Source organism: Eptesicus fuscus, chromosome 4, assembly GCF_027574615.1.
Source record: "Eptesicus fuscus isolate TK198812 chromosome 4, DD_ASM_mEF_20220401, whole genome shotgun sequence".
Taxonomy (NCBI): Eukaryota; Metazoa; Chordata; class Mammalia; order Chiroptera; family Vespertilionidae; genus Eptesicus; species Eptesicus fuscus.
The window spans coordinates 19,369,008-19,382,082 of NC_072476.1; the positions used below are offsets into that span (position 1 = coordinate 19,369,008).

Consider the following 13,075-nt stretch of genomic DNA (forward strand, 5'->3'; position numbering starts at 1 on the left):
AAAAATTCATCCAGCTAGACACCTAAGATTTGTGAAGTGTGTATATATCAGTTCACAGGTACATGTACTTACTATTCCTATATATGTGCATTTCCACATATATCAAGCCGTACACATTTGTGGAATGTGTACCTCATTTTTAAACACAGTCAGATTCTTGGGCCCTCACCCCAGACACACTGCTTCCTCTCTTGGAGCAGGCGCCAATATCTGCCTCAGTTATTGTTTGATCAAGAAATTTTGACAACCGTTCTAAGATTACAGACTTCGTGGCCTGTCTGTGCAGCCAGAATACCCCGTGTGCATTGAATGCAGTGGCTTCTCCGGAGAGCTGGCTTCTGAGGAGGACCCAGCTGTGGCCCCTGCCATAGCCTCTCGTGGCCCTGGGCTCCTGGCTGGCTCTTTATATTGTGTTTGGTGATTCCAAACAGTCTTTTCAGTAATACTTTGGCCTAAGATAGGTACCTCTTTGGCACCAAATAGCTTAATGGTTTATTTTCGACTCACCTAAGAGCAACTGTGTTCAGTCCTGGGAATATGGTGGTGGAGACTATGAATCTCCAAATGAAAGTAATAAGTAATGGCAGCTAACATTATTGAGTGCTTACTTTGTGTCTCTCACTGTTCTTAGTGCTTTTTGTGTATTATCTTTAATTCTCAGAACAGCCCCGTGAGGAAGGTATTGTTATTTTAGTTTTCAAACAAGAAGACTGGGGAGTGGTGAGGGTAGGCGGTTTGCTCAAGGTCACCCAGCTAGGATGTGGCAGAGGCAGTGTGGATCCAAGTCCATGTTTAACCCAGTGTCTCACACACGAGATGATGGGAAGCCCTGTAGGGTTTCTTAACACAGAGTGCCAGGCCTACCCCCAGAGATGTGAGTGGGGTCAGGAATGGGCCCAGGATCCAGCATGTCTGACTAGCTCTGGGTGATGCCGTGCTGCTACTCCGAGGACCACACTCTGAGCCACTCCACTCTCCTGCCTTGTGTGTCTGCCTGTAGGTGCAGGTGTTGATTGTGTTCTGCCTTTAACCATTTGTGGGGAAGCAGCTGGGGTGGTGCAGAGCTCACAAGCTGGCAGCCCAGAGGACAGACAGGATACAGCAGAGCCTGCTTTGAAGGGTGGCTGGTGAGGACTTAAGAGGAGGGCCCAATGCCAAGGTCACGAACTATAGAGGCCCATGGGCCACAGCTGGTCTACAGACTTGTGTTTCAGGCCAGCACAGCTTTAAAAAACAGCCAATCTAGTGGCCAACATTGCACATTCAGGAGATGCAGCATTAAAATCTGTGTTACCCAGCTTCCTTTGCATAATTGGGAGCTCTCACCATGCTGAACCTGCATTTCTGAAGGGGCCAGGAGTTGGGAGCTTCGAGAGGGTAGCTGTTCTTCAGTTGGCCCCAGTGCCTCCAGGCCCTCATCATTGTTGACCCCCATTAGTGATGATATTAACACAGGCTTTGACATGGGACCTTGGTTCGAGTTCCACCTCTGCAACTTTCTGTTTCTTGGGGCAAATTAATCAACCGCTCTGAGCTTTTTTTTACTCATCTGCAAAATGGGAAGAATGAGACCTACTCTGCAGTATCGTTGTGACAGTTACAGTGTAAAGCATTCAGCCTGATGCTGGGCATGTAGTAGAGGTTCAGCATAAAGTGGCTTTTATGAAAAGCTATAAAAGCTATATAGGGAGAAAGAACAACAACATTTGTGTGAGGCCCTTTGTGGCATTCAGGATGATGGGGTGACTTTTGAGGGCAAAATGGGGAAGCTTTTTATAAAATACAGTGCTTTTTTCCCTCATCCGTAGGTGGTGAAATGCCCACGCACCAACTCATTTGTCCCACTCCCAGCTCTGTGTTGAATTGTGCCGGCAATGAAGAAAATGTTCAAGGGTTCTTTTCTGCTTGGTGTGGGAGGGTGGGGTACCCCGGGCTTTTCTCTGGCATTGCTTTTGAACTTTCTGGTAACTACGCGTAGTGGCTGATTTCTTTGATGGCTAAAGGTTAAGGTGCTCTCTGTTAGCTTGTTTAACCCCACCCACGCAGAAAGTTGACTGGTTTGTGTATATTCATATGGTCATCTGCTTGTTACCTGACTTTCTCTACTTGTCTATCCTCCAGCACGAATTAACCTGTTCTTTTGTTTTGTTTTTCTCCCTCTAGATTATTTGCTCTCTAATAATTATGTAAATTCTATCATTGTCCATAAGTTTGACTTTTCCGATGAAGAGATTATGGCATATTATATATCATTCCTGAAAACACTTTCGTTAAAACTCAACAACCACACTGTCCATTTTTTTTACAATGAGGTAAGTGACTGCCGGGGAGGTGCATTTGGATGCAAAGCCAGCTGGTCAGAGCAGCACCTTCTGTCTGGGAGGCCTCCTGTCTGTTTACAAAGCACTTATGTGCTTGTTCTTTCTCATTTCCATAGCAACACTGCTTGGCCTTGGCATGCTTACATTTTTTAATTTGATAAATTACCTTTCCGTTTCTTATGTAAAATTCAATTATTGCAAACTGAGAGCGGTATACTTGGCAGGGAGAAGTGCATGGAAGTTGACTTGGGGGTGGTGTTACCCTGTGGGGAAAACAGGAAGTCCAGTCAGACCCAGTTTTGCCACTACCCTGCTGTGTGACCTTAGAGAAGTCCCAGTCCTCTAAGCCTCCGTTTCTTCCTCTGAGAGATGGGGATGATAATATATACCTTGTAGGGTTTTTACAGGGATTGAATTAAATGAGATGATGCCCGCAAAGCACTTAGTATGTACCTGGCTCCCTAAAGTCGTAGCTATTCTGTTAAAAGTATATAGATTTTTTTTATTGATTTCAGAGAGAGAGAGAAAAAAAAACCCATCAATATGAGCGAGAATCACCGACAGGCTGCCTCCTGCACACTCCCCACTGGGGATCGAGCCCGCAACCCAGGCATGTACCCTGACTGGGAATCTAACCATCATCTCCTGGTTCATAGGTTGACGCTCAACCATTGAGCCACACCAGCCATGTGTTATTGCTGTTCTTTAGAAGTTAACATCTCTAGTAATCCTTGGGAGAATTACTAAAAATTTAAATAAATAAATTGCTATTGTTCTCACAATTAAAAGTAGCTTGAACAATAAAGTCAATTTATCTCATACCAAAAGGTACAGATGCCAGCTGTCCTGGGCTGGTTCATCCTGTGGCTAACCTTTTCCATCTTCCTGCTCTGCTAGCCATACAGTTGGCATCTTTCCTCAGGCGCAACCCTCATGATCTCAGAACGGCTGCAGCAGCTCCAAACCTCACATGCTCACATGCCACTGCTGAAAAGCCTGATGAGATCACTTTCCTTTTTGGTCTCTTTAACTTCCAAAAACCTTCTTTTCCAGAAGCCTCCCAGCAGGCTTCCTCTCATGTCTCTCTGGTCAGAATTGTGTCACATTTATCACACAGTATGTCTAGAATTTGGGGTGGCCTGGCAGAGCATTTCTGGCTTGATATCTCGTGACGCGGCATTATCTGAAGGCTGGAATTAGGGTTGGAATTTATGTTTCCAGGGTGGCTTGCTCATACGGCTGACCAGTTGGTGCTGGCTTCCCCTAGAATGAGTGATCCAAGATACCAAGGCAACCTGGAATACATTTTATGACCCATCCTCAGAAGTCACACACCATCACTTTTGCCGTATTCTTTAGGCCGTAAAGAGAGCCTGATTCAGTGTCGGAGAGGACGACATAAGTGTGTGAATACGGGAGGTCAGGATCATTGGGCCATCTTGGAGGCCAGCTATCACACAACCACTTGCTGTTTGCACGGCAGGTGTCTTCTGATTGGTGGTTACATATGCTGTGAAGCCTCATGTCTAAAGTCAGATCATAGTCCCAAACATAGCCTTTGAGTTTGAGCAGAGTCCATCTAGCTATTTCCATATGATGCGGCAACAGTGGCCTGAACCTTGGTTTTGTTGTCTAGATTGGTAGTGGGGAAGAGCTGGCCTCAAAGGGAAGAATACTAACTGCCAATCACACTAACTGTGGCAATTTGAAAAATCAACATTGTGTGGCCCAGTACCTACCACATAGTAGGTGCTCAATAAACATGTTTAGAGACCACTAAGATGACATTAGCATTCTCTGAGGGGCTCTTCCGGGTGGAAGAAAACCCACCTCCAAAGTTCAGATCAGAGGGAGAAACACTATCCCTCCACTCAGGTGCACCTGGGCTTCTGTGCACCCAGCTAAGAGGGCAGGGCACTGGGATTCTGGGGCCAGAGTGATGCTTCTGGAAGAAGATCCTGCTGGTCATCAGAGGGGTGGTGGGAGTCTCATTGTTGAGATGGGCTTGGTTTCCTCTTTTATGTGGGCCAGTACAGTAGCTTCCAAATTGTTAACTGTACACTTGACTTCTAGTGCTCAAAGTCGTGTTTTTCTTGTTAGACACTTGTCACCTCGCTGGAGGTGGCCTCGTCCCCACTCCCTCACTGCCGTGAGTGCTCCTCAGTTGGCTCTGGAGCCTGTGGGAGAAGTGGCCAGAAGACGGTAGCCGAGTACGCCACCTTTCTCTCCTAGGCCCTCTTCAGTGGAGTTCTGTGGTCCTGAACTGTTTTGTCTGTTCTGATCCCTTTTTAATGTCAGAATATTCCTAAGACCCTCCTCCTCCATGATATTGTATACACTTTTAGTATTTCCAAATAGAGGAAAACTTGACATTTGCCTTTTTTTTTTTAGCAGCATCTAATAACCAGCATTACTACTGAGTACTTTTTAAGTGTCAGGTGCTGGAGTTAGCATTGTGTTAGAAGTAACCTCATTTATTCCTGGCAGTTATGAAGTGGGAATTATTATCCCCATTTTCTAGATGAAGAAATAGAGGCTTAGAAATATTACATCACATAGCTAAGAAGTGGTAGAACAGATCATTAGCCTGGGTCTGGACCATTTTCTATTCCATGATCTCCCTTCTCCATTCCTTCCCACATTCCCCATTGGGAGTGAACCATCGGCTTAACGTCCATGTTGGTAATATTTTTGGGGGTCTTTGACTGATGTCTGTGATAGGATTCAGAAAGCTGGGGTGGGGGCAGGCCTTTCTTATGGGTTGGTAACTCCTTTTTGGTACTTCTTTTGTTTTAGCACACTAATGACTTTGCCCTGTACACAGAAGCCATCAAATTTTTCAATCACCCTGAAAGCATGGTTAGAATTGCTGTAAGAACCATCACGTTGAACGTCTACAAAGGTAAGTTTTCCTTATGATTTCTGCTTTGGCAGCTAGCGCTCCCTCTCAGGAGCTCATTTACTATAGCTGTGGTTGCTTGTCTCACAAAGGGCTTGTAGGCATTGAACATTTAGCTGGCCCCTTAAAAAATTTTGTACCACTGTCTTTTCCCTGCATACGCAGTTTTGTCCCTTATTCCAGTGTCATGTAAGTTACCTTAGTGCTAACACAGAAGTAGTAGTGTCCTAAGAGAGGCACATGTGGGACTTTGAGTGGTCATGTGATAATTAGATAAAGCAGAGTTATCTTTTAAATGTTAATTTAAATTTTTTGTTTTGGCCTAAAAGATATACTTCCAGGGGGTATGTTATCTTTAAATCATGTATAAAAGCATTTCACATCATGAACAGCAGGGGGCAATATTGTATTCTCAGCCTGCTGCAAAGCCCTCCTTTCTTTCAAGATGAACTTAATACCCAAATCATTGCCTCCAGGAGAAAGGCTACCACAGCTCCCTGCCCAAACCAGCACAAAGGCTGGCTGCACACAAATCCCCTCCCCATCCCCCACCCGGAATTGACCCTCAGGGTAATGCCATCTTGTTATTTTCCTTGTAATCACCACACTGATGCTAGGACTGTTTCTCTGGAACCAAAGGGCTTTGACCTTCACAAATTAGGATGTTGTTACTTGAGGTGATCCTAATTGGGAGGGGCGAGAGCTCCTCCGGGACTCACTCCAGCCTAGCTCTGGGATTGTGTTAAATTGAAGAGCTTTTCTAAGAGCTCAGTGGGGCCTATCCAGAGGTCAAAATATGAGGGCCTGGTTAGATGAATCCAGCCCTCAGACAGGTTTTAATTGGCTTAGATATTTTTTGAAAAATTATATAGTTGTCAGTATATATATATTTTTTAATCCTCACCCAAGGATATTTTTTCCATTGATTTTCAGACACAGTAGAAAGGAGGGGTGGAAGGGGAGGGGAGGGAGAGAGAAAAACATTGATGTGAGAGAGACACATCGATTGGTTGCCTCCTGCAAGGGCCTTGACGGGGGCTGGGGGTCAACCCTGCAACCCAGATACATGCCCTGTGACCCTTTGGTGCGTATTGAACTTGTGACCCTTCAGTGCATAGGCCAACACTCTAACCACTGAGCGACACCAGCCAGGACTATAGTTGCCAGTATTTAAACATTAGAAGATCTTGGGTAATAATCTGGATTTTTGACTTGAAAATGTAGATTTGGCTGTTCTGGGCTCACAGTACTGCAGGGTGGTGGTGAACCTGTGCTGAGGAGCAGTTGCCTCCTTTGCGATCATGCTCCCCAGTTCACTGGCCAGGCCTGCTGGCTTCACTCACTGAGTCATCTGCCAGCCTGGCTTCTGAGTTTGCGACCTGCTCCAGGCTGCAATTCTGCTGCCTCCTGTTACCTGTTTTCTCTTGTTCTCTTCTAACCTGTGTCTTTCAGTTTAGATGCCTCCTGCCCTAGCTCTCTCCCTCTGAGCAGCTGTCTCACCATCCCAGTTCCTAACCCTGTTAACCGTTGTCTGTTTTTTGCCTTTCCTTCAATGACGAGTCCCGTGTTCCTTATTCCAGTGTCATGTAAGTTATTAACCTCTGGTTTTTCGCTTTCTTAACTTATCATTACATGTATACACAGAAAACTTGCTTAAGAATGTAGCTTTCATTGTAGTCTAGCTAAACACACCACTGATAAGTAGGCTTTCTAATGCACTATTAAAGTTGAACTCAATTAATTTTATTAATCATAAAAATAGCGTAAGAACTGCCTTAACAAGTATAGTTTTATGAATAAAATAACCATTTTCAAGTATTTTCAGGGAAAACAGAAAAGATTCAGATAATAGTAGCTGACTTTTTCATTATGGTTTCTTTTTTTTTTTTTTAATCTCCCCCAAGTTATTTTTGGTAGCTTGACTCTTTTTTTCTCTTCTTTTGTGAATTTTCCCAGTGGATAACCAGGCCATGCTACATTATATCAGAGATAAAACTGCTGTCCCTTACTTCTCCAATTTGGTCTGGTTCATCGGGAGCCACGTGATCGAACTTGATAACTGTGTGCAGACTGATGAGGAGTAAGTGACCTTGTGGGATACTTGTTAGGTAGACAGAGTGATTAGGGGAGAATTTCCTTTTCATCGAGGAAAATACACATTAGAACAAAACTTACTTGCTTATGGATAGGCATAATATGGACTTCCATACTCTGAAAGGTTCCACCCACCTGTCTACTTTTTATAATAGTGGAAAACTGGAGACAACCCAGATACCTTCCAGAGAGGATGAGGGTTAGTAAATTCAGTACACCTGTAGATGCGTGATAGGCAGCTGGTAAAAAGATGAAAGTGATCTGTCAGCTGGTGAATGAATAAACAAAATGCATTTGCATACACTGAACTAGTATTCGGCAATGAAAAGGAATGAAGCACTCATACATGCTGCACCATGGATGAACCTGAAATGCATTATGCTCAGTGAAAGAAGCCAGACACAAAGGACCACGTATTGTATAATTGCATTTATATGAAATGTCCAGAATAGGCAAATCCATAGAGACAGAGAGTAGATTAGTGTTTTGTAGGACTGGAGGCAGGGGCTTTATGGGGGAATTGGGAAGTAACTGGCTATGAGTATAGGTCTTTTTTGAGGGGAGGGGATAAAAAAACGTTCTCAAATTGATTGTGATGATGCTTGGATAACTTTACAAATACACTAAACCCATTAAATTTTGTGATTTAAATGGGCAAATTTTACTGTATATGAATTATATCTCAATGTATCTGTTTTTGTTTGTGGTTTTTTTTTTTAAAGATGAAGATGGTAATTTGGGCCCTAGAGTAATGAATAGAAATTCCAGAGAAAGATTTCTCCAACCCGGGACTCTTGGTCTCTTGAAGTAGCTAATTTTCTGTTGTGGGGCTGTCCTGTGCATTGTAAGCTGTTTAGCAGCATCCGTGGCCTCTACCCACTAGATGCCAGTAGCACTCCTTTTGCAGTTGTGACAGCCAAACATGTCTCCAGACATTGCCAAATGTCTCCTTTAAGATTGCTGTCAGTTGAGAACCACTGTCCCAGAGTGACAGCTTTGCACAGACTAGTGAGAGGCACACCCAGAAGGGGTCAGGGCGATAAGGGGACTCTGGAAGGAGGTCCTCTAGGGGGAGGGGACTAGAGAGAGAGCTTAGTAGATCTCTTGTTGACAAAGAAGCAAGGAGGGGTGGGAGCGGTAGGGGAGAGGTCAATGGGGGAAAAGGTGAAATATGTAATACTTTAAACAATAATGAACTTAAATTAAAACTTAAAAAAAAAAAAGCAAGGAAAGGTGGAAGGCAAATCTGATGGGGCAGTTTCATATGGACATGAGCAGGTGTAGATATGAAATGTAAGGAGGCAGTTAACTCCAGAGAGAACAGGTTATACAAGGAAGGAAATGAACCCCTAGTCCTCTGTCTCTGCAGTGAATGGCTGTGATAATGTCAACATCAATTGCCAATGACTGTTGGGGGGAAGGAGCGGAGGGAGCACAAAGGGTTCTGTCATAACATAATGCATAACATTATGCATAGCGGCTCAGTCACAAAATAGAGGTTCTCTCAGATTTTATAGGAATACAGGAGGAACGATCCACAGAAACAACTAAAAGTTAAAAAGCACCTCCTGTGGAGAGTAGGCAGGGGTGGGGGAAGTTGGGCCAGGAGCTGCTACTTTTTTTTTTTTTATCAGCTTATCAGTACTGTTTGATTTTTAAACCCATCTGCATATATTGCTTTGCTAAGAGTTTTTTTAAAGTAAAGGTTTAAAAAGTAAAGAGCATTAAGTATCCTGCAGAAGAAAAATTTCCACAGTATCTTAAGTGGGGTAAAGCTTGTGAAAGGTGTATAAATGTTCTAGGTCTCAGGTGGGCTGTGGGCCCATAGGTACTCATTATACGATTATGCTTTACAACATGTATTTGGCATAAATACTGACTACATATCTTATTATTAAAGTATAATAAAGGATGATTACCGAAAGATATATAAAAGAAGCAAAATTGATCTCGATTTTAAAGTAGAGATGGTTAGATGGATAGAATACAACACCTGCCTTTTAAGTGTGACTATGGGAGACAGAAATGTGGAGAAACAGGGACACAAGTCCAAAAATATCATCTGTTAGTGGTGGAGCTAGAGGAGACTTTGCTTTTGTTTTTTTCTTTTGTTTTTTTGCTTATATTTTCTTCTTTAATTTTCTTTCTTCTAAAATGGCCATCTATTCCTTGAGGAATACCCATAATACAAACAAAATGTCTTACTCTATCTAGATTACTTTTTGCAACAGATACCACTTTAGGGGTGGGGAAAATGAGCCCACCAGCTATTTTCGGAGCTCTGCCATCCTTTGTGAGGTTGAGACTGACTCACCCATGGGGCCAACCAGCATGCTATTGCTTCACTGCAAGGAGATAGAGACCTGCTGGGGCCCGACGTGGCATGTCATGTCCTTGTGCTCTGTCCCACATAAGGTCAGGGCCAGTGGGTCCCACGCAGCTGCTGAGGCCTGCTTTTCTCTTCGAACTCCTAGAGCATTTTAATTAGCAAGGATTTATTGCTCCATTAATACCGCTTATCGTGGGAGCGAGGGGAACTTGCCACATTGGCTAGTGGCTACTCTTGTGAAATGGCTTGCCAAGAGCTTAGCTGGTTTTTTGCTATTTATCCATCTTTTTTTGTGGTTGTGGTGGGTGGTGGTGGTGGGGGTGAGTTATGGTGGGGCCCCCAGAGGGTGAGGTACCCGAGGAGTCCCCTAAAATCAATACATTAGAGTGGACTAGGCCCTTTTCCCTTTGTGTACCCCATGGTAGGGCAGGATAGATGTTTCTTGAAACGAATTCAGTTATTTGCTGTATGAATGAGTGCACCCAGTGACCTAAGTCTCAGGCCATTGATCTAGGCCCAAGGGCTCTGAGCTTCGGATTCCAGACTGAGGTGGTCATTTTTATTGGCAGGCACCGGAATCGAGGAAAACTGAGTGACCTGGTGGCTGAGCACCTGGACCACCTGCACTATCTTAATGACATCCTGATCATCAACTGTGAGTTCCTCAATGACGTGCTCACGGACCACCTGCTCAACAGACTCTTCCTACCCCTCTACGTGTACTCACTGGAGAACCAGGACAAGGTGAGGCTGGGGGCCTGGCCCCATTGCTCTTGCGGGCTTCAGGTCTTCAGAAGGAGGGAGGGACAGTCACCTTGAATAGGGCTGAGCTTTGTAAGGGGCCATAGCTTTGAGCCTGCGAGAGATCCCTTTCAAAGCACACTGGTTTTCTTTTCCTTTCCTCTTATTTACTGGAAGTAGGGGGAGGGGAGAGGGAGAAGGAGAAAGGAGGGAGGAAGGAGTGTGTGTGTGTGAAGGGGGTAGATTGTAAAAACTATAAAAGTGAATGAGAAAAGAATACTGACATCAGAATGAAACAGGAAACCTCTATGAATTTAGGTTTTTGGCTTCTGTGCATCCTTCTCTTGTGGTGTTCTCATCCTTGGTAACTTTTTCTGGTAGTTGCCAGGGTTAATCGATTTGGAGAAGATCCAGCCAGCCACAAAACTTTCACAGAATGGACATGAAGGGATGGAACGCACTTAGGAAAAGCTCCCAGGGCAATGACTGTCCCCAGTTAGCAGGCTCAGAGTCCCTCGTGGGGAGAATGCCTATTAAAAGTGCACATCCTCAGGTGTCCCCCCTTTTCAGGGATGCTGGTCCAGTGGGTCTGGGATGGACCAGAAATCTCCATATTTAACCTGCCCCCTCCTGCCCCCTGGAAATTCTGAGCTGGTAGTACTCTGCTTCCCCCATGAGAAATGCTGCTTCAGGGAGTGGAGGCATTCTGCCCAGTCCCTCCCAGAGTTAAGAGGCAGAGGCCTCAGCAGGACGTGGGACAAAGCCAGATGTGTCTCACAGGGGTGCAGCTTTCTTTTTGGAGGTAGAAGATGGAGATTCTTACTAAAAATAAGTAAATGGAAGAAAATTGCAACCCTAACCAAGACTAGCAGAGGCAGCTCTGGGAGGCAGAGAGAAAGTATGGGAAGTGGCTTTTTCAGACCTGGGTTTAAATTCTGTCTCTTCCCTTTCCTTACTCTGTGACCTTGGACAAAGCAGTTAACCTCCTTGAGCAAAATGAGGGTCCTGAAGATCCTCTCAGGGTTGGTGGAGCTCGGTGAGGCTCAGTGCAAAGGAGAGGCTTTTCAGAGGCTGTAGTACCCAAGTCTTCCTGCCCCATTTTAAAAGCTCTTCCTGAGAATAGGGCCCTGGGGAGGAGGGTGGGGGCTTTCCTGGCAGGCTGGGACTTGGGCTCTCCATGTCCCAGCTGGGAAAAATTAACATTCTTGGTAATTTAAGGAGCCAGTTCTTCTTTTGGGTCCAACCTCTAATCCGTGACTAATGATGAAAGATTTTTCAGGTGGAAAAATCAGAGTCTTGCAAATGGTATCGAATGGGATTTGGTTGTGAATTTCTTTTGCAGAGTGGACTTTTGACTAGCTAGCGCCAGGCCAGAATAACTCAGGGTCCTGGAGGAGATTAGGGGACAGGGTGCCTCTTCTCCAGACAGATGGCTTTTGGCTGCATGTATTTTGTGCCACTCACTTGTGTGACCTGGACTTCTCTCTGTTTCCCCTCAATATTCAAGGGTGGAGAACGGCCCAAAATCAGCCTGCCGGTTTCGCTCTATCTTCTGTCGCAGGTATGTTTGGTCATTTGCCTATTTCCCCACCACATGTAGGGGACCTTGGAAAGCTGCTGCCCCTCAGAAATTTTCCAGATCACATTGCCCTATCTTCTCTCTCAGTGTCCCCCATCTTGAAATAAGGTAATAAAATAAATGGGGGTTCTATTTTCTAGACACCGAGTAGAGGTGTCAGTATCTTCTTCATGGTAGTGGATGGAAATTTAACAAGAAATGAAAAATAAATCTAACCTGGCACTTAGGTAGTTGAGTTTTACCATGAGGATTGAGGTTTCCAAAACAACCAAGGAGTGTTCTAAATACCCTGGAAATGTGGACTGTCTGGGTTTTATTCATGGCATTTTGAAATAAGCCCCAAACTGCAAGACTATTGTGTGCAGACACACAGCGACCCCGGTTTAATAGACTTCCACTAATGAGGCTGTTTTTAAAGGCTTTTGTCATGGTTCTAGTTCCCAGATTACCTTCTGGAAGGTATCTTGTAGCAGCCTCAGTTCCCAGATTTGCATCTTAAGCCAATTTGTCTGCCTCCCCCCCCCTTAAGTGTGTTTCCTTCTCGTAATTATGTAATATTTACAAGAAGGGAAAAACTCCATGGTGACCCAGTTACATAACTTTAAAAATATTTTTATTACAAGCAGTCCAGACTTTCAGGCCATCTCATTAGACTGTCAAGTAGTCAAATGTTTGACCAGAGCTCTGTTCTCACTTCTGCAAATGGCACAGGCATTTGTTTGCTTTGCTGAGAGAACGTCCTTCTAACTTGGTCCCTGGGCCATTTTGAGTTTGAGGTGGGGCTGTCTCCCATTGGCCTGAGGAGAGAGATGCAGACCCGGCCTCCTCCCAGCGACTCAGCCAATCGGGATCTGCAGTGGCCTGCTCACTGTTCACTCCTAGTGTCTTGTTCGGGGACTCTGTTTGCTTGGAGCTCTGCACTGCTGCTCACTCCTTCTGAATGCCCCTCTGTGAAACAGAGCTCAGTGCAAACCCCAGCCTCTCCTGGCAGCTTTTTCCACCACCTCATTACAAATCCGCCAGCATCTCCGCTTGGGATTCTGGGAGTCTGGCAGGACCCGAGCAGGCCAGATGCTCAGCCACAGGAATCTCACGGAACACACCCTCAGGAT

General features: G+C 44.8%; 1 protein-coding gene across 3 annotated transcripts in view; it reads left to right on the forward strand.

The window, feature by feature from the left end:
- CLEC16A (C-type lectin domain containing 16A) overlaps positions 1-13,075 on the forward strand; it is a 215,959-nt gene that overhangs the window by 21,473 nt on the left and 181,411 nt on the right. For all 3 annotated transcript variants that reach the window (XM_028145526.2, XM_054714725.1, XM_028145530.2), the window contains exons 4-8: positions 2,164-2,312; positions 5,118-5,223; positions 7,177-7,300; positions 10,213-10,387; positions 11,892-11,945. In XM_028145526.2, coding sequence (XP_028001327.2) covers positions 2,164-2,312; positions 5,118-5,223; positions 7,177-7,300; positions 10,213-10,387; positions 11,892-11,945 — 608 coding nt within the window. The remainder of the gene's footprint in view (positions 1-2,163; positions 2,313-5,117; positions 5,224-7,176; positions 7,301-10,212; positions 10,388-11,891; positions 11,946-13,075) is intronic.